Source organism: Haemorhous mexicanus, chromosome 2, assembly GCF_027477595.1.
Source record: "Haemorhous mexicanus isolate bHaeMex1 chromosome 2, bHaeMex1.pri, whole genome shotgun sequence".
Taxonomy (NCBI): Eukaryota; Metazoa; Chordata; class Aves; order Passeriformes; family Fringillidae; genus Haemorhous; species Haemorhous mexicanus.
In genome coordinates this window covers 37,369,664-37,390,076 of record NC_082342.1, presented here as the reverse complement: position 1 = coordinate 37,390,076, position 20,413 = coordinate 37,369,664, and the positions used below count along the sequence as shown (strand labels likewise).

The window sequence follows — 20,413 nt, the reverse complement described above, 5'->3', positions numbered from 1 at the left end:
TTAAAGAAATCTGAGAAGTCTCATTCTGTTCTGAGCTTTCCATGTTTAAAAAGATCTATGATTTAATCTAATTTATATTAGATAAGCAGGATAAAAAAGGCATAAAGAAGATTTATTATAATATTGAATAACTTGCTCTATAGCCACAGGTTTGTATTTTCATTTCATCAAGCTACATCTTGCCTTTTTCTTCCAACTCAAATGAGACTATCATGTTCTCTCTCCTACTTAAAACCACTGTTTCTAATTGGAATTCTTAGAACTTACTTTAAATCTCTATCAGTAACCCTGTGAACTCAGCATTACTGCCTCAGGTATCTTTTAAGTCTGCATTTTTATCATATGGAAACACTTTGAGCAACTTAGTACTCCTGTTTGAGAACTGCAAAAACTAATTAATATACTTCCGCAAAAAATAGAGTAAAAATTTCTTCAGTTGAACAACTGGTTTCAATGAAGAATTCTCAGAAAAACATTTGTAGTGTCTACCAAAACTCCTCAACAAACACAGCATTGGTAAATGAAACAGCAAAAAGTTAAAAATAAGGGAAGAACAATTAAAACCATTATGTACACAATTTTCCTTTTTCTTTTCTTTATCTCAATTCCTAAATATATAATGTGCCACATTAACACTTCATTTAATATTCATAATGATTATTCAAACTTCTCCAGTTACCAATATTGTGGAAAAGACAAGTGTGGCTATGTTTCCTTTGGAGAATTGATTTCTCAAGACAGACTTGAACATCACTTTCATCTAAACTTGCCAAATACCCCCATCACATTTTAAAGACTAACATGAAAATACTGTTAAATATTACCTCAACAGCTCCAGCCACAGATTGTAAATATAACACTCTCATCTCAAATACATTCAAGCTGAACACAAACCATAGCTTAACTCACCTAGATCTTCATCCAAGTTTAACACATGGCAGAAGTTCATTATTTTAGACCAACACAAATGCATAAGATATATAACTCACAGGATATGTTTTCATGATAACTCATGACAAATCCGGGTGGTCCCATTCCTGTCTCTACCTGCAAACATTGACACACTTCCACTGCTTATGTCATGTCAGTCTTAGTGCACTTCTCTGAACCAAACTAACCACACAAAACCCCCTGACCTCAGTGGTGTTGGATGGTATCATGGGGATGACACATGAGGTGACACAACACAGCACAGTTTTTTCATTATCCTACCAGATAAAAAATGGCTCACAAAACACCAAAACAGGTGAAAGCCACAACAAGAAAAGGAGATGATGACATGCAAAGGTAAGAAGAAAGAGGAAAAAGGGAAGTGGACAAGTCCTTCCACTTTTGGCACCAGTGAGTGACTGCTACTCAATCACCCCACTACAGTCATCCTCTGTTCTTCCAAGATGTCTGCCTTGGCCTTCAATGGTTACTGTACATCTCTACAGTTCCAAGGATGCCCATCTTTCCTACATTTTTATAATGGTGGTTTATAATGAAAATTAAGTGAGCCAAACCTTCTTGCACCGATCCTGTACGTTCAGATAATCCTTCTAGACTAAAGTTTTTCACCTTCCTTACACGTTTAGACCTCTGCAAGCATTCATAGAGCACTATACCAATTTATCAGTGCAACTTCATCTTCTAATCTCGGCCTGAAGAGCTTTTGCACAAATCCCCAGGACAATGTAATTCTCTGTTGATACACAATGTGTACCAATATACAGTTACTAACAAAAAACTTCATTAGAACTAGATATGGACTTTAAGTATTCTCCAGTTGTGGGCAAAGTGATGTAAGCAGTCTGTATTAAAGCAGCACTCTCTGGGTCCACTAAGTTTGAAAATCAAAGAAAAAACAAACTAAAACCCATGGCTGTTACCTGTACCTATCAGTTGTTATAACAGGAGAAAACTATCTTTGTTAAAATCTTAAAATACTAATCAGTACAAAAGTATCTAAAATATATTAGTTACCTTTCTAAGGATTAATTTCCCAGCTGCCACCCATTCTTAAGACTAAATTCTTCCTCAAAACAGATCAACAATTGTTTCAGCTCCCTAATACTAAGAAATATGCAAGACATACCAAAACTACTGAAAACTTTTGCTCTACGTTCAGTTTCTACAAACCCTTTAAAAACATTTTATCATGAAATCTAGTTCAAAATTATTATAAGCTCCCACACATACACTAGCACATTACTCCCACTGAAAAGTATCTGTAAACTTAGAGCCTTGATCCTATCTTTACAAACATGCTTAATAACAAACCTGTGAATCATATTCTAAAGATTTTTCTTGATAAAAAGATGAAAAATATCTGTATCTATCAGCCAACTAACATGACAATTCTTGCATAAGCTGTAAATTTAATTTGACTATTTAACCCACTGGCCTAATTAAACCAGGGAAAAATCAATATTCTTTTTCACTAATCACATGCTAATTTCAATGCATTCATGAATAAAATTATGAATAGTTCTTTGTTCAAGATTGTCAGTATTTCCAGAGTGCATGGCTGCAAACACTTGAGGATGCAACCATTTCAGGTTCTGATAAGCAAGAAAGCAGGTACGTACCCTAAGGGTTCTATATGAGCACAGCTGATTAAGAATACATTAGGACAGGTAATTGGGCAGGCTTTGATTTTGAATGACAAACACTGATTTGATACTGAAATCAATATTTACTATATTAGCATCTAATATTAATCTATTATATTAAATATGAGGATAATTTATAATAATACTTAAGCATCCAATATAATATTTATAGTGTGAATGGTCACACATAGTGAGATGAATGGAAGCACGATGAACTACATTAGACAGAACATTTTAACTTTGATGAAGACTAATTACTTTGAAAATTGCATAGCTTTAACACTGCTTTTATATCCTACTAAAAACATGAAGGTATTTCAAGCAGCCCACATATATTTGAGTTTATCCTACGATTTCACCTTAAGATGCATAGAGAAGGCACATAACATGGTTTATAGATGGCTGAGAGATCAGTATGTGATGCCAGAGATACTAACCCTCAGGTCTCTTCATCACCACGTACACACTGAATGTTACCACACTGTTCTCTGTCCCTGACAGCAATAGTGCCCAAGCCATCGGCCTTTGCATACAGTAAATTTTTGGTTATAGTATGTACTTACAGCCCTCTCTTTCTGCTCCAAAGAACCAGAAAATATTCTACAGCTATTGCACCTCCATACAATAAAAAACAAGTTGTGCTAATAGACATGTTTTTAGAACAAGGCCTGTGAAACACATGTACAAGCTGCTGTTGTACTGCCAATAGCTCGCAACCAATCCTTGCATATTGCAGATACCTCCTGGATACAGGCATAGTACCAACAAATGCCTTACCTGGCATTTTGCTAGCAGTGGTACAGTGACATTACTGTAGCCCAGCCCACTGGAACAGGAAAACAATTTTATTAATAGCAGACACCACTGAACAAAAAATCCTCAATGAGCACAACTCTACAGTAGTTCTGCAGCAAGACAATTTCTATCTTTTCAAGAAGGTAAGCCTTTAATGTAACTAGGGTTTGCTTCAGTATCTAACCCTCCTCAATCCTGCAAGGAACTCCTAATCTCAACTTTAGCTCACCTGGTTACATGGCATTCTGATGATATCTGTTAAAAAATACACCCGAAGACTGTCAAAGTACCCATCACAGAACCATAGATTGGTTCACGTTGGAAAGAACCTTAAAGGTCATCTAGTTCCAACACCCCACCACAGCAGGGATGTCACTCATTATCAGGCTGCTGAAAGCTCCATCGAATCTGGCCTTGAATACTTGAAGGGATGGGGCATCTAGAACTTCCCTGGACAATGTGTTCCAGTGATCCACCAGCCTCTGACTAAAGAATTTCTCCCTCTGTCAGTTTAAAGCCATTTCACCTTGTCCTGTCATTATCAACCCATATGAAAAGTCTCCCTCCCTCCTCTTTACAAGCCCCCTCCAGCTACTGGAAGGCTGCAGAGAGGTCTCCCCAAAGCCTTCTTGCATCCATGCTGAACAACTCCAGTTCTCTCAGCCCATGCCAGCTTCCATCATCTGTGACTTCCTTAGTCCTGCATTACCAAGGAGCAAACAGAAAAAGGCAGACTTCACGCACAGCATGTTTTGGCAGTAAACACTCCTAGCACACTTTCTGAATCTAAATATATGTATCTTCTAAATATAGAGTATCCACACAAGTGCAATTTAGGTGTTTTATAGATGTTTACCTTCCACATCCCTTTATTCTAAAAGATGCAGCAGAAAGCAATTTTGTAGTATTGATGTACCATCACAGTAGAGCACAGTGAAACTGAAACCAGTGAGTGTTAACACCAACCTGACCTCCTGCCACCACATCCCACTGAACGGATCTTCAAGCCAAAGAAATCCAAAGACCTTTGCTACTTTGTAATTAATCACACACATGTAATTCACATTCTTTTCTCTTTGATCAGCAGTGCACCATCTTGAATTAGACAGTTTAATAGACAAAACGAAAGATAAGAGAAAACCAAAGCCATCTGACCTGAGGTTTTCCTACTTCAATACTTGCCTCATTTCAGAAGCTCAAAGGTCTTACTCTAGCAAAGTTGTTTGGAATATGTGTCATTCTCTCCCATTTAAACCAAGATTTTGGAAATTAGATTTCCTTCTGGACAAAATCTAACTCTGAGCATGAATAGCACATTTTTTTCCTGAATGCCTTTGGGAGCTGTCAGAAAGCATGTATTTAAGTTAAAGGAGTTATGCCTCAGTACTTGCCTTCCTCCATCAATGCTGAAACTGCCAGTGAAGATGCGTGTATCTGATGCATGGTAGGACACATCTCTTGGTAGATACCACCCTCTACAGCTTCTGGTTAACCAGAGGAAAAAATTGGGGGTCCTGGTTAACCACTGAAAAAACCCTCAATTTGTGTGGAAATAGGCTTCCTTTTGTCAAGAGTCCATGCTAATATGTTGTACAAAACAGTTGTACTGTCAAGGGAGTCTAAAGGTGCGTCAGCATCTATTACAGGTTCTTTTGCCTCTGTAGTATACTGGTTAAAAAACAACATTCCACATTTTATTGCTTCTCACGTATTTACAAAGATTTCCAAAATTAGCCTGATAAAGGGAAAAAAAAATGGGAAATTTTTGCATCCAAGACCAAAAAGTTTTAAGCCATATTCTAATATGGTTTGATTATTACATCATGTTCTTCAACATCATAGAGATGCAAAAATTAATCATTTGAATTTGTTTTAATATAGTAGGCATCAAAAGCCCAATATATAAAATTACTGCAAATGGTGCTTTTCTAGCATAAAATAAATAGAAGTAGTCCAAATTACTTAGATTTTAAAAATTAGTACTATTTATTACAAAACAGTGCAAATTATTTTCCTTATAAATAGCACAATGCCCAGCTATGGGAGAAAACCTCTTTAGATGATAGCTCTAAAACAGATTTTTACTATGAATAAACTTCACGCACATCATACCACAATCCAGCTATGCAGTATTTCCTATTTTATGGATAATGTATGTATCTTACTTTTCTGTGGGTCTCTCAGGAAATACATAGAGCAGTGTCCTGCCAGATAATCACTTTCTCTTTTAGCTGACTAAACAGAGCTTAACAGGTCTCAATGCAGCTCTGATTTAAAGGCTTATAAACAATAACCTAAGCATCCCAACAAAAGTGGAAAGAGGGGAAAATAAGGCAAAGACAATTGAATCATGGGGCTAATAAGTGACAAACAAAACACAGATTCCATGAAGGCGGTTTTGCTGAGGAATACTTTATTCTTGAAGTTTCTATAGAAGAAGCTGGTCAAGCTCAAAATAGTAACCCTCAAGATTATAAACACTTGCCCAAAGTGCACTTTTTTTGCACTTGCTGCAAAAATGTCCTACCAAATTTCAGTTAACAGACTAAGGAGGAAATCAGTTTAGACTATTTGCCTATTATACCATATAATGAATTTTCTTAAAAAAAAAAAAAAAAAAAAAAAAAAAAAAAAAAAAACAAAAACAAACAAACAAAAAACACAACAAAACCTCCTGACAAAGTATCTGAATTATTTGAATGATCAAAGCAGCAAATTTTCAAATTTCAAATATTTATTATTCAGTGAAAATCAAACATCATCCTTCTCCAATAAAGTGACTGGCAGAAAATCACACAGGCCAGCACAGGTTTACACAGCTGGGTACTTGAGCTGGTGTCTCAGAGATCAAATAGGCCAAATGTTGTACTCCCTGGTGTTATATGAAAACTTTTTGCACAATGTGGCTGAGATTTATCTTCCTCTATATTAAAAAAAAAAAAAAAAAAAAAAACAAACTCTGCACATCAGACATTTTTATATGACTTCTGTCTAATTCCTTAGTGGGACTAATCTTAATTTTTCCCATTAGGAATAGGAGAAAGAAACTACTCCTTCCATGTCAATGTATTTGGTGACGGGCAAAATTCTGTCATTTTGGTTAAAAAAGTGTCACTACTTTAAAAACTACCATTTTTTAAGCAACAAGGAAAGTTCAAAATATATGGATTTAGAGCACTTCTGCAGTCACTTTAACACAAGCTCCATCAATTCCATACAATCTACTTCACATTTTGCACTTAAAAGTAGGTGAACCCATTAAAGGAGATCTGTTACTGGCAGCCACTTTCATACATTTTCTTTTGACCAAAACCAGATCAGATTTTGACATGAACTATTAGAAAACTAGATGAAGCAGGACACAAGAACTAAAAAAAAAACCAACAACAAACAAACAAAGAGAAAACCCCAACACAACAACCCAAAACAACCTCTCTACCTATAAAAACAGAGAGATATCACCACAAAATTGTTTCAACTCATCTACTGTGACTGTGAAGCTCTTCCATGAAGGGAGGCAGTCAAGCAAAACTACAGCTAAATTCTTCCATTCTATTCATAGAAATGTTGGAAATGCCTGCCTAATTTAGCTTTTACTTCCTTTTTCAATTTAGACTAACATCTCCCACGAGATATTTGGAGCTCTCTGACCAAACAAGACTCATCCTGGCTTGTCCCAAGCACATCTTCAACGCACATTTGAATAGCACTCTTTTACAAGGGCACAACAAAACCATCCCTTACAGAGCATGTCCAAGCTGCTCAGAGTAAACATTTTAGAACATACTTTGACAAAAGGTTAGGATGGTGCAGGAACAAACTTCATTTAACATGCAGAGTAAAAAGGAAGCTGAGTTTTTCCAGGACCATACACTAAGCTTTACCAATTCTCAGTAGATAAAGCAGAGGATATTACCAAGGGGAACACATCCTTTTTACAGCAACACTGTTATGTCTGAGTTTCATAAATCCAAATCAGTTCCTTCCCTCACACCTCACTTTTACAGACTGGTCCTGAGCCCTTCATTAGCGACCATGCAGTCAGCAAATTTCACAAAGCTTCAGAGCGAATACGGAGTTTCAAACTTTTAGTCTGAAACTGGATGGGTAAGGGAAATTGTATATAGAAAGAGCTCCTCAGAATCTACAGCTTTCAGCTGGGAAATTCTCTGTTTACCATGAACAAAGACATGTCCCTATCACAAACAGCCTCTAAGATAAACTAAAGCCAAGAGAAGTAGTAAATAACATCTGTCTTTTGGTTTTCAGTAAAAGGAAAGATACCTTCAGCCAGAGTCTATCCTTAAACTTAAACTGTTTCATAAGAAAAGCTCAAAACATAAAAGAATTAGTTATTCCATTTACTTCAAAGTAAGGTTGTTCACTGGTTAAAACCTCAGAGAGCTAAAACAAATATGCAACTCTGGTAAAACTATGTGTTAAGACATCTTGTGTCAGCCCTAGTATATACCAAGAGACTGACCACATTCCTGTCTACAAAGACTCCTCATTAAGTTTAAAATAAGGACAAAAACATCTTTTCCAACTCACTGTATTTTACTTACAGATCACTAAATATGAAGAAAGTCTCCTCATAAACTATGTGTAAACAAAAAGCAAAAAAGCCCAGCAAAACAAGAGAGAAAATCAGGCCCTAGAAATGCATGAGCTTCAAACACATAACAATGAAATCCCAAGCATATTAAATTCAAATTCAAAACAATGAAACTCCAAATTTCAGAACTTATACTAACTGTGCTGCTCCCTAGTATTTGAGAACGAACACAAAAACTTTTTTGGATTTCCATCCACTTACACACCAAATTCAGCACTGAAACAAGCTTCATATATTCCAGACTTTTAATGCAAAGTAACCTGCTTAGAAATTGACTTAATTTGTGTTACATTTGACAGGCTTAAATGATGCTACATAGTGGCAAGGCATTTCAACTGAACAGATCAGGAAAAAAGCTTGAGCTATCTCCTTATTAACTCTCAAAAACCTAAAAATAAAAGTCTGTATCCAGACAAACATTTTTTACTAAAAGCCCAACAAATAATGTACTAGTCCCTGTGTATCAAACACGTTACAGCTAAGAGTTGTGCATCCTGTGCTTTTCCATTCATCTGCTAATCAAATGTGACAACTTACTAAGCATGAAATATCCTTATTAGAAATTACTACAGTCCACAAATGCAGAGGTGTTCATATTTGAGTTCATTTTTTTTCTTTTTTTCCTATGATTAAAATCCATTTCACATTATTTTTGATACTCTAAATCTTATTCTGCATTGCTGCACTGTAACACTCCTGATTGAAATGCAAACACTCTAGGGAGAAATAATCTCCAATGAAGTTAAGACATTAGATCATTAATATATAACAGAAAAACTGATTTAAAGGATAATAAATCCAAATTCAGTCATTTGAATAAAATCCAGCTGATCTGAACATGGCTATATCAATGAAAGCTAAGAGACATGGACATTCAGAGAATTAATTCAAAATTGAAATCTACCTAAGGATTCCAGTATATTTCTAAACAGTAAAGAAACTTCACTTCTCAAGAGAATAAAAGAACACAAGGATGTTTTTCAAAAATACCTTTTTCTTTTTTATCTGCAACTAGGATTTGAACTAGTTATGGTTCATGATGAACAAAAAGTAATTGCAAGTAAAATACCTGAAGTCCGGGCCTAAAACTTACAAACTGGCTTAACTGCTTACATAAATATTAAATTCAAGTGCCCCTTGTGAGACAGAAGAATGAAGGCATTTTATGAGTAAGCAAGACTCGATGAAACCGATTTACATCAACCCAGAAATGAAGAATTTGCTTTAGGAACTACAACTGCATGAGGCTGCAATACATAATCAAGTAAATACTCCTAACAAACTGATTTTTAAATGAGAGCAATTTTTAATCTCTCCATAACAGTATACATGCCAAATTATGAACACCAATGGTTTCTGGCAAATGAAAAAGGGGACAGAATTAAACGTGATCAAATAACACCACAATCCCCCTGTGTGGAGACAACCATCATAGCAGCTCAAACAAGGTTTTACACTTCATATAAAAAATAAGGTCAGATGCAGAATACAGAGTCACTGATGAGAAAAATTCATAATGTTTGAAATAGGCTGCAATGATGGCTGAAACTACTATGATAATACTGGGCAGAGAGAGAAGGAAAGGGGATAAAGCAAAATCAAATGTGACCCCATTTCCAATTAAATATGGACCCATTGGTCAGCAAGAGTGGAGGTACCAGCCAAATAAACCAAGTGCAACTGCAGGCAAACGTAGGTGAATTGGTGATACAACTTCTGAACATATGGGAAGAAGTGGGGAAGAGAGGGACATGCTACATAACAAAACTAAACCCAAGACAAAAAGCGCACACTTGAACTGCAAAAGAGAGGTACAGAAACACTTCAGGTCACTTTACAGATCAGCATCCACCGCAGAAAAGCCCAAATACTACCAACAGCACAGCAAGTTACAAGCAGCCCTTAAGACCACCAAGGAACACGAGGACACCAATGTCTGCCTTTGGACAGCCAAGACATTCAACCTTCTCATCTGGCAGAGTAACAAATCTCAAACAACCAGCGCTGCTCTGAGTGGATTTACTGCCAGGTGAAGGCAAATACTTTTTTTTTTTTAAATTAAAAATAAGTATTTAAAACACGCTTAACTCAGCCTACAGCTTTGTAGCCTTAGTTTAATTTAAAACTTTCTATGTTATACACTTTGAGTCAGAAATCTAGTTGACTGTGGCAACTTTAGAAACTTTTGCTTTGCAGACGAATACAAGTGGGTTGGTTTGGTTTTGTTGGGTTTATTTTTCTTTTTTTGGGACCAAAAGTAATTAAGGAATGGTATGAACCTCATTATCACCTTTTTGTAAATGGATAAAAGAATGTATTTTTTAAAAGTTGTTAACATGGACAATTTGTCTATATACTAATTATTTAACTAGGACACAGTGTTATTAAGGATTCATAATTTATGCTTTAAATTTTATTAACTTAAATATTCAAAAAAATCAAGAAAGGTTACAAACAATACAGGCACTTTGTTGATGTCATAACACACAGCCAGCAACTGGAATAGCTGAGCTACTCTAAGCACCATATTTAGAGTAAATATGTGAAATGCCAGAGCAGTTTCAACCCATGCAAACTTCTCACTTTCCACATCAGCAAAAGAATCACTCCTGCTAGAATGGCACTGCTGCTGGAGCATATGAATGTTGTGACTGAAGACCTGCTTGCTTAGGAGGAAGCAATAAAGGACAGCAAGTAAAGATTTCAAAAGTGTCTTTTCAGGAGAAAAGGCAAAAAGGAGTTGATTAGGAGAGCTCAGCAAATTAACATCAGTAGGAATGAAAGTATATAGGAGAGCTCAGAATGAGTATAATACCCACTTTTGGAGGTTTTTTAAATTTATTTTAATTTAGACTACTTATGTCATGACCTGCATAAAAGTCTCAAGATTTCCCTTTACGCCACCACTGTTCACTCCAGTAAATTCTCTTACGCTTCATTCTGTGAATTAACATGCCCAAGTCAAATTTTGATATAGATCTTGTTCATTTTCACCCTCTTTCCTGAGGTAAAACTTATAAAACCCTAATTTACCCTTGTATAATATTGCAAATGATCCAGATAAGCATTACTTTAATAAAGCTCCTTTAGCAAAATAGCACAGGAGATTTTTAGTCACAATCAGAAAATCCAGCATATTTGCTAAATCTGTATGAAATGCTTAACTTCATTAAGTTATTCTCACACAGTTAAATACAGCTTAGTTCCCTAATTTCTAAAATCCCAATACCCGATCTGTGACATATTACTCATAACTTGGATTTACTGTTAGTAGATTTGACACTACCACACCTTAGCACTGAATTTACTAACATTATTTTTAAGTTTAGAAAGTACCAGTCAATTGATTAAGCTCTGCTATATACTAGGGGTAAAATACAAAGTAGAACAATATTTCTCCTTCACGTTTTGAGGGATATTGTTACTTTGAATTTACTAAGAGTTTATAATCTGCCCACTCATGATCATACTTCACAATGGAGAAAATGGCCAGAAGAGCAAGGAAAACACCAAGCCAAATAACTTCATAGCAACACAAGCTTCTTTCCACTCTATTGCATTCTTTTCTGTTAGTTACTTCTGGGTACTTTTAATCAGCTGCAGATACAATCAGTAACAAAATCTCTCTCATACCCAACTCTTTGCAAGATAACATTAAGCTCCAAATTGCAACTACTCCCAGAGTTAAGACTTTGACCCGCAGGCAATCTAAATTATTAAATTCACATACTCATGTATAAAAAGCAAAGTTTGCAGCAGAAGAGTTTGCTAAAATACTTAAAAGGACACATACTTGAGATTATTGCTTTAAACTTGTATTGGAAACTACCTGAAAATATGAAATAACTGCCCTAGTATAGGGCTTCAAGAATTTATACACAAGTAATTCACAATTCTTACCTGATTTCTACTATCATGGTTGAGAAACAGATACTTCAGTATACAGAGAAGTGGACATATCCTACCACCAGCAGCAAAGCTACTATGTGTTATTTTTAAAGCATTAATTGATGTGTGAGATGTTTTGAGTGGAAAAGTTTTAACAGTAGTGAGAAATTTCAATTTAAGAAAGCTGTTGAATAAATTAAGCTTTCAAATACAAAAGGTGTCTCGACTTCAGAAATAATGTTGCATTTTCCAGAGGGAGTGAGAAACTAGTAATGTTTTTTAAGTGAACTTTCCCAGAATTCTACCATCAACAACAAATCATATACTTTACATAAGGCAACAAATGCAAAAGTCAGGAAGCTTTAAATTCCACATTGGATAAGTCATCTCTTGTATTATTATGCAAACTACCATTACTTTGTGAGACAAGTCATTAGGGACAACTTAAAATTTTCACATCTATAAATCAAAAACTGATTTTAGGATTAGGAACGGAAGACTGAAATAGATCATTAGGTCACAGGCTGAACAGCAAAAGAATGTTTCTCCCAAGTGTCCCTCTTAGAAAATGCAAGATATGACAGCACCATTAAAAAAAATAATTAAGAAAAATCTCAACGAGGGCTATAGCCCAAAGTTACATGAGACCTGAGTAATCACTGCTACTGGGAAACAATGGTGGTATGAAGATTCACAGGAAGCTGACTGCAGGTGTCCTACAGCTTCTCCTCCTTAGCTCTTGCCTCTTACTTCATCTGAAGCAGAATACTGCTTCAGGCTAAGTAAAATAAAACAACAGCTGCACAACTACACAGCTATTCTTTCTGCAAATGAGCAGCTGTAGTAGAAAATTGTCCCTCTGGCAGCCAGGAGGAGTACGATAGTTCTCATACTCTACTAAAATGCACGAACAAATATTCCAAAGGAATTCCAGTAAAAAGTAAGAAAGCTGGCTAAAGAAAGAAACTGTGAAGGAATCAAAGAAAAAACTCAGAAAGAAACTGAATACTTCAAAAGAAAGTTATAATAATGCAATTATCTGTTTTTGAAATAATTACAGTTACAAAGAACATTTCTAAGCAAAAATAACAACAGATTGCCTCCAGAAATTTAAGTCAACTACAGAAAGGGAAGCAAAGCTGCAAGAAACCTCAGGTGATTCTGCCAAAACCAGAGACAAAATATGAGTTAGTTGAAGCACTAAAATACCGTAAAAGGAATGTGGATAATCTGCATCTACTGGAGAACGCAGAAGTATCCACAGAACTAGGAGTTAATTCACCTCATCACCCAGTTACACTTTAGCATATAAAGCCAAGTGAACCCTTACAATGCTGGTTTTCCCAGCTTTTCTACAAATCTCTTGGGTGAGCCAGTGAAAAGCAATGATCCTTGTTCCTCAGTTCTCCAAGTTACCCTTTTTATACCATCTCAGTTTGAAATAGAAGCTGTCCTCAGCACAGACATGAAGCAAGTCTTTTGCTGGGCTTTTCTCTATCCCAGTAGTAGCCTCTAGACAAAACCAAAGCAGCTGACACTAGTGACTTAGGAATTAAGTTCCCAACAAGCTCCTTCAAGTTTACTTTCCCTTACACAGCTTCTCATAGACATCTACTCAACAGAGGGCAGGGTTCTGGTTTACTGTCTTCCTTAAAAACACATGTTTTCTTTCACAATAAGAAATCAAGGAAATTACACTCTGGCTTAATTATAGAGAAATTTCCTGTTAAGAATGGGTAATTACAGTATCACAACTTCCTTCCAAGTCATCCTTCCACATTCTCATTTAAAGAGGGCTACTCCATTAGCTACAAGCAGACAGAGTTACTATGCCACACTCATTCATGAGGCCAACCCTAAATGTGTATCACAACAAAGCTGTTTTAAGTACACTCCACAACACACACATGTACACAACATTTCTATGTTACTGAGCTATCGCTGCTACAGCAGCTTCACTGAACCAACCCAGTGAAATTTACTAGGCATTAACTTCAGGTATTCCTAATATTAATTGTCCATCACACATACAACACAAGTACACCTCCCTCTCAGAATCACATAAAGAAAGAGTGAAATCTGGCAACAAGTTTCCCAGCACCATTTATACTCAAACAACCTAGAGCACTTGTTCTTAGCATCACTATCCAACACTCAACATGGGGACAAAAAAGGTACAAGAAAGAAAGGGTTGTACTAATCTCTGTGTGCAAGTTAAACCCACAAACCAGTTTAGAGCTCCCACTGCTCAGATATGTGTAAAAATGGGGACAAAGTCCTAGTGAAACTAGGTTTTCCATAAAAGAAATTAATGAACTATGCTTTGAGGGTTCCAAGGCTATTAAAACTGATTTTTGTAAAACAAGTAATCCATCACAACAAAAGCAGCATTCAGATTACCAAACAGAATCCTTAACCCAGCTCTAAGGCTGGACCTTCAAAACAGAAGAAAAAAACAGTATCATGGATTCAAGAATACAGCCTCAAGATGATGTTACTCCCTATCACAAGCCATGTCCACTTGTAAATTAGAAGTCTTTCTCCCTCAAACCAAACAACTAAGCTTTGTAATGGGAGAGAAAGCATTCTTTGAAGTATATTACATTTTAACCACCATGAGCTAAGGAAAAAATTCCTTGTTAACTTCCTTGATAAAGATAACCATCACTCAGGGAAATAGAGGTAGCCTAGGATGGAGAGCACTTCAGTTTTCAAACTCCACACACTGTCAGAAGCAAGATAAATAAGAATAGGAATAATTAAGTTCACGAATATCTATGTTGGACTTTCCCCCATTTTTGAGTTAACATGAGGCTGAGCTAGTTAAATCTGTTAGTGACAGCTCAAGCTTAACGAAAAAAGAACTTCACTAACAGGACAGTCAGAAATCTTGAGATCTGCACAAGAAATACAGTAACAAGAATGTTTGTCATGATCACAGAACATGCTACAAAACTATGACTTCATTACAGGACAGTATAGGAAAACTCAACTTATCTGCTCACCAGGACACAACCTATAGTAAGTTTTACCTGTATTATCATAATAAGCAATAATCAGAACAATATTAAGGCAGCATGCTGCCTATGAAGACAGGTATATAACACTGCCATTTACAATGAGAAGTCAGTTCATAGGCCTTACCAAGTTAAACTGTTTGTTGTAAAAGGAAGATATGTACAAATTGTTCAGAAGTGGGGCTTGAGTCACAGCTTGTGTTAAAAATATTTATTTTAAAGCATACAACCATAAAAGGTATGAACAAAGAAAAAGTTCAAAATACAACACCATGTGTCATTTCCTCAGGAACAGAGACTCCTAATAAATATATTAGGGTACAAAACATCTAGCCACGATCTACTTTAACTACTAAAAAGAGGGACTAATTAAAAAACCAAGTTTTCTTTACTTTGATAAAAACTCTCAAGAGATGCAGAAACTAAAATCCTGACAGTCTAGAGTAGAAAAAGGAAACATAGAATTGGTCTTCTCATCCAGCAACTACCAGACAGCTTTCTAAGGAAGTCCAGGCAACCTTCTGAAGCAGCACCCTGGAGGTCTCCATTAGGTTGTTGCCTAGCAGCCCTATCCAGAACATCACCCTTTTACACACACACAGCCCCACATGAAGAGCAGTTTTCTGGCCTGCTTTATATTCTTTTCAACAAAGCTTATACCACAAAATAATTCAGCTCCTAAATGCCTCATTACTGAAACCATACTTTTAGCACAATTACAGGCTAAACCTGACAAAGTTTGTTTCCCAGAAAGCCTCACTTCTGCAGTATGAAATCCAGTAACACCACAATTTCAGACATATGCCATATGACAAGGTGTTTTCTCTACCTGCCAATAAGTTACTCAAAGCCCAAAGACTTCCTCAGTGTTCTGACACCCTCAGCTAACCAAATATAACAAGACCACCCAGTTACAATCATGTTCAGCCAAAAGATGAAATGGATGAGGGCATACCAAAAAGAGTCAGAGGCAGCTGTTCTGGGACTACCCTAAAAAAATTAATCACAGGTATTGCTCTCAGGTACTTGCAGAACAAAAATTTCTTAAACCTTTAACACACACACACACGTTTTGGTGGAAAAAAAAAGAACTACAGTACAATTAATCCTACTACTATCATCTGGTGTTCTCATTTGGATACAGAGCAATTCAGAAGGCACAAATTCAAGACTCATGAAGACTCAACCTTCTCCTGCAGACGTGGGTGGGAGGAAGGGAGAAAGCACACAGAGAGAAGGCATAGACACACAATCTCTCCAGTATCTTTTATTATAAATTTGGGAAAGTGAAAGGGGTAGGGGGGGAGGCTGTCCTTAAAAGGCCTAGAATAAACAGATGCAAGACAATCAGATATTCAGACCAAGAACTTCCTCAGTCCTTTGACCTTACAGCTTAGTGGAGAAATGCTAATGTGAACTTTGGTGTTCATCATTCTCTTCATAATCACCTGGACGGATCACAGTTGATAGAAAACTTTTTAAGCCTTCCCACCTTTGATATATTCTTAACAAAAGCTGAAAAATGGCCAGACCCTGTACGGTATGTTAAGACCAGGTACTGAAGTTCTAAAGAAGTCCTCTTAGATACATCTTTCCAAGTGAATGAGACAGAGTAGAAAGAAGACTAAGAACATCCTCACTTAGATTTGCCCCTCAAACAGTCGTTTCACATATTTTCCGAGATGGAAGATTTACGTGATTGTTACAGAAGGAATTTTTTTTCCCCTGATAGATTACCTGGAAAATAATTAAGATAACTGATGAGCTATTCGTTCCTGAAACTCCTGCACCTCCTCTAGAGAATGGGGGAGTGCTGCCCTAGCACGACGCAAATGAGATCAATTAGCAAGGAAATTGCAGCCCATTCCTCTGCCTGGCCTCCGTCGTTCTCTCTCTCCCTAAGAAAGGGGTATGGGGCAGGTCCTGCCCTTCAGGAGCTCACATTGTCCGGGGCCCTATGCATAAGGAAGACTGGCAAGGCCCCTTCTGGAGAACAGATATACTGAACCGCCTCTCCCAGGCTTTCCATCGCCACGTCCCCGACCCTACGCCCCCGCCCTCGGGCTATGCCCTATGCTGAAGCCCCGAGCTCCTCCGCCTGAGGAGGCTTCCCGTTCCCACGAGGCCGGTGGGATAGGCGGCAGCCCCGCAGCGGGACCCCGGGACAGGCCGGGCAATCCCGCTCCTCGGAGGGACACTCGGGCCGCCGTCCCCTGCCGGTACTCACAGTCCAGGTGCTTCTTCTTGGGGCCCATGACCTCGTGGGTCGTGGCCTTGCACACGGTTTTCGAGACGGCCGAGCCGGTCACGCTGTGCTGCGCCGCCGTGATGCGGTCGGTGAGGCTTTGGCCGGACATGGCGGGTTCGTTGGCGGCGCTGGAACCGAGCGCGGCTCCGCTCCCTCCTCAGGGGCCGGGACGGGAGGAGTCGCCGGGGAGATGGAGCTGCGCGGGCTCCTCACCCCGCCGTGCCGCAGGCGGCCCCCGCTCCGCCCTCAGGGACGGACCTGTCACCCGAGCAGGGACCCCTCCTCCTCCTCCTCCCGCCCCCCTCCCCCGGCCGCCGTCCCCTCCCCCTGCGCGCCCGCCCGGCCGGGGACAGGGACACGCACTGGGCGCCGCAGGAAAATGGCGGCGGCCGAGCTCCTCCTCGGGCCTTGCCGGGCCTCTCCCGCGTCACGTGACCGCCCGGCGCCCCGCCCGCGTGACACGCGCCGCCCCCCTCAGCGCCGCGGGCGGGGGCAGGGGGCGGGAGCCGCGCCTCGGGCCGGGATCGCTTCTCCCGGGATCCCTGGGTCCTGGGCAGCCTCCTCTGCCCCTGGCCGCCCTTCCACTTAGGGAGGCTCCCGTGCCTTTGGGCAGGCTCCCCTCGGGAGATTCGGTGAGCCCCTGTTCGGGTTCAGCGCCGGGTAAAGTCTCTGTGGAGCGAGTGGGGGATGTCTCGGCCCCTGAAGGAAGTCGTTTTGTATTTCTCAGCCTGCAAAGTTTTTGTGGGAACTCCTTTGGTGTCACCTTAGGCTAGGGAAAGCTCAAAGGGGAAAAAAAATCTGTTCTTAGGCAGCAAAGGGTTCGGAGCCGGCTGGTTGCTGCGATCGGGCTTCTCTTTTTGCTTGAAAGCTCGCCAAAAATTTCTCGAATGTACATCACGGCTAGCATAAAAACACTGGTGGTTTTCAGGTCTTTCATGATTAGCGTCCCACTGTTCTGCTAGTCAGCTAATGCTTCTGGGACCTATTCGGTGCCTCTGTCCTTGTCAGCCTGGGATTTTGTACGAAGTTACTCGGTTTCTGTTCATAAAAATCAGAAAAATGTTCCTTAAGGTGCCTTCTCCCAGCCTGGTACCTACAGCTGTAAACCTGGCTACAGAAAACTGTGTGACAGACAGTGACAGTGAGGAGCAGCTACCTGGGGTCCTTAGCTCCCACCGCCCCTCGTCCAAGTGCCGCTCCAGCCTCCCAGCTCCCTGCAGCTTCCATTGCTCCTTGCAACAGCGCTCCTCTCCTCCTCCCCAAACACACAGCTGTCAATAACACGGCAAAACCACAGGATTCCAGCAGACAAAGTTCTTCCTCTCCCAGAAGTGCCTCCTGAGGAGCTGTCTTGTAAGTGTCCCCATCCATGAAGCCACTGAAATATTTATTGGGCAACTTAAAGAGAAGCAGTATACAAACGATACTCAGCTCTGTCTCCTTGACAGGATGTGTAAGTAGGATTATCTGCTTATAATGCGTAAGGAAAACTGGTGTCAGAGGAAGAACATCTGGTGAAAGCTGAACCCAAATAATGCCCTGTGTGTGTGTGTAAGGAAGGCTAACAACATGTAGAACTTGCTTTCTTCATAATGCCCAGCTCTTTGAGGATATTGCTGTATTTGTATTTCTTAGCTCCTCCTGAACTGCTTTAGGACTCTCAAATATCCAAGCTGGGGAAATTAATCACTGAAATATACAGCAGCAGACTCTGGCATAAGACAGCTTTAGCATAAAGCTTCATGCTGTGGAAGCACAGGGGCTGCTATAGGCTACCGATACACCAATACACGTTGGTATTTTTTATGCTAATTTCAGCTAGGACCTGGATTTCAACACCCCATTTCAAGCTGCTTATTGGAGAAATTCCATGGAATTGGCCTGGCCTCAGTTCTTCTTAGATGATGCCTGTCACTTTCTCCAGCAGCAGTGAAACTATCCAAACAGAGGAGGCTTGTGACTCTAGGAGTTACTGAGACCAGATTTGGCCAAAATATCTCATTCCTAAGGGAACAAAAAGTGACCTCGATCTTAAAGGTCAAAACCTAAAAATATATTTTGCCTTTTTTGCAGTTCTTCTTGTTCACAGAAAGCTCACAGTTTTACTCCACAGTTAAAAATTCTGCTTGTAATGCTTGTTCATAAGCAGAAATGGATGAGAGAACTGATGGCAAAATGTATTTTGATAATTGTTTGTTGCTTTTTAATTGCTTGGGAGACACTTGATGCCATTACAGCAAGAAGCTTGAAGCACTATGATAGATAATATCTGAGCACCTCCCAAATATTTAGAAATTGAAATCAAAATACTATCTCTTTTCAACCAGGAGAAAACAAGTTTGATTAGCTTGTAACTAATTTGTTTTTGTTTGTGTGCCTGGGTGTGCTTGAGAATGAAAGGAGGAAGGAGTACATATCTAAAGAGAAACTGCTCAGAGATAGGAGTCCTATGTTTAGTGAAGCAGCTAACCTAAACAACATTCTTTTCTCTTGTGAAAAGTTCTTCCAGAATCTGGATCTAGTGCTTGTGAAAGTGCTGTATCATGCATTCACAAGCTCCCCAAAACTGATGGTATTTAGCTGGTATTCAGCTATCCTGAAAGGACAAACAAGCTAACAGATCTTTTTCTTCCCATGTGAATTGTATAGTACGGAAAACCTAACCTCAGCATGACCTCTGCAATTTATTATGTATATAATATTCTTGCAACAATGCCATTTCCACTTGGTGAGGTGCCTGTCACACTGTAATGCCTGCAGTCCACCAGGGTGATTTGCTGTTCCCAGTGCTGCTGGCATCCATGCTCTTCCTCCTTGCTTCATAAAAGCACTATTAGGAGAGCCATGGGTTGGGGGCACTATTAATTAGCTCCAGATCTAAGCCAGATGTTTTGGCTGAATTTCAGGTCTATTAGAAATCAGCCCATCTGAGTCACAAAACTAGTGAGGAACAAAGCTAAGCATATGCTGATAAACTGTTGCAGGCTCATTACCAAGGATTTGAGGCCATATCTGCTAACGGCAACAAAAAACCCCTATCAACCATAATTTGGGGAGCTAAGGGGTCTAGTGAAGAGAAGTTAAAGAGAGGGAATGAGTTTGAAATAGGGCTGGACATTGGAACAACTGAAGGGAAATGGTGAGAGTGATGGGGCAAGGAAGCAATGGGGAAGAAAAGCAAAGGCAGCAAAGCCACCTGTGTAAGGTTGGGAAATGCCATATCAGTGTTGTATGAACTATTTGGAAATAAGTTACA

At 39.0% G+C, this 20,413-nt stretch overlaps 1 protein-coding gene across 4 annotated transcripts in view; it reads right to left on the bottom strand.

Moving 5' to 3' along the window:
• Nucleotides 1-17,440, bottom strand: part of PICALM (phosphatidylinositol binding clathrin assembly protein) — a 65,424-nt gene extending 47,984 nt beyond the window's left edge. For 2 of the 4 annotated variants that reach the window (XM_059838462.1, XM_059838465.1), the window contains exon 1: nucleotides 17,137-17,439. In XM_059838462.1, the coding sequence (XP_059694445.1) occupies nucleotides 17,137-17,266 (130 nt within the window). In that variant the 5' untranslated portion in view covers nucleotides 17,267-17,439. Of the gene's footprint in view, nucleotides 1-17,136 lie in introns of all 4 variants that reach the window. The other 2 variants (XM_059838463.1, XM_059838464.1) reach the window with 2 other exon arrangements.
• Between the last annotated feature and the right edge of the window lie 2,973 nt (nucleotides 17,441-20,413).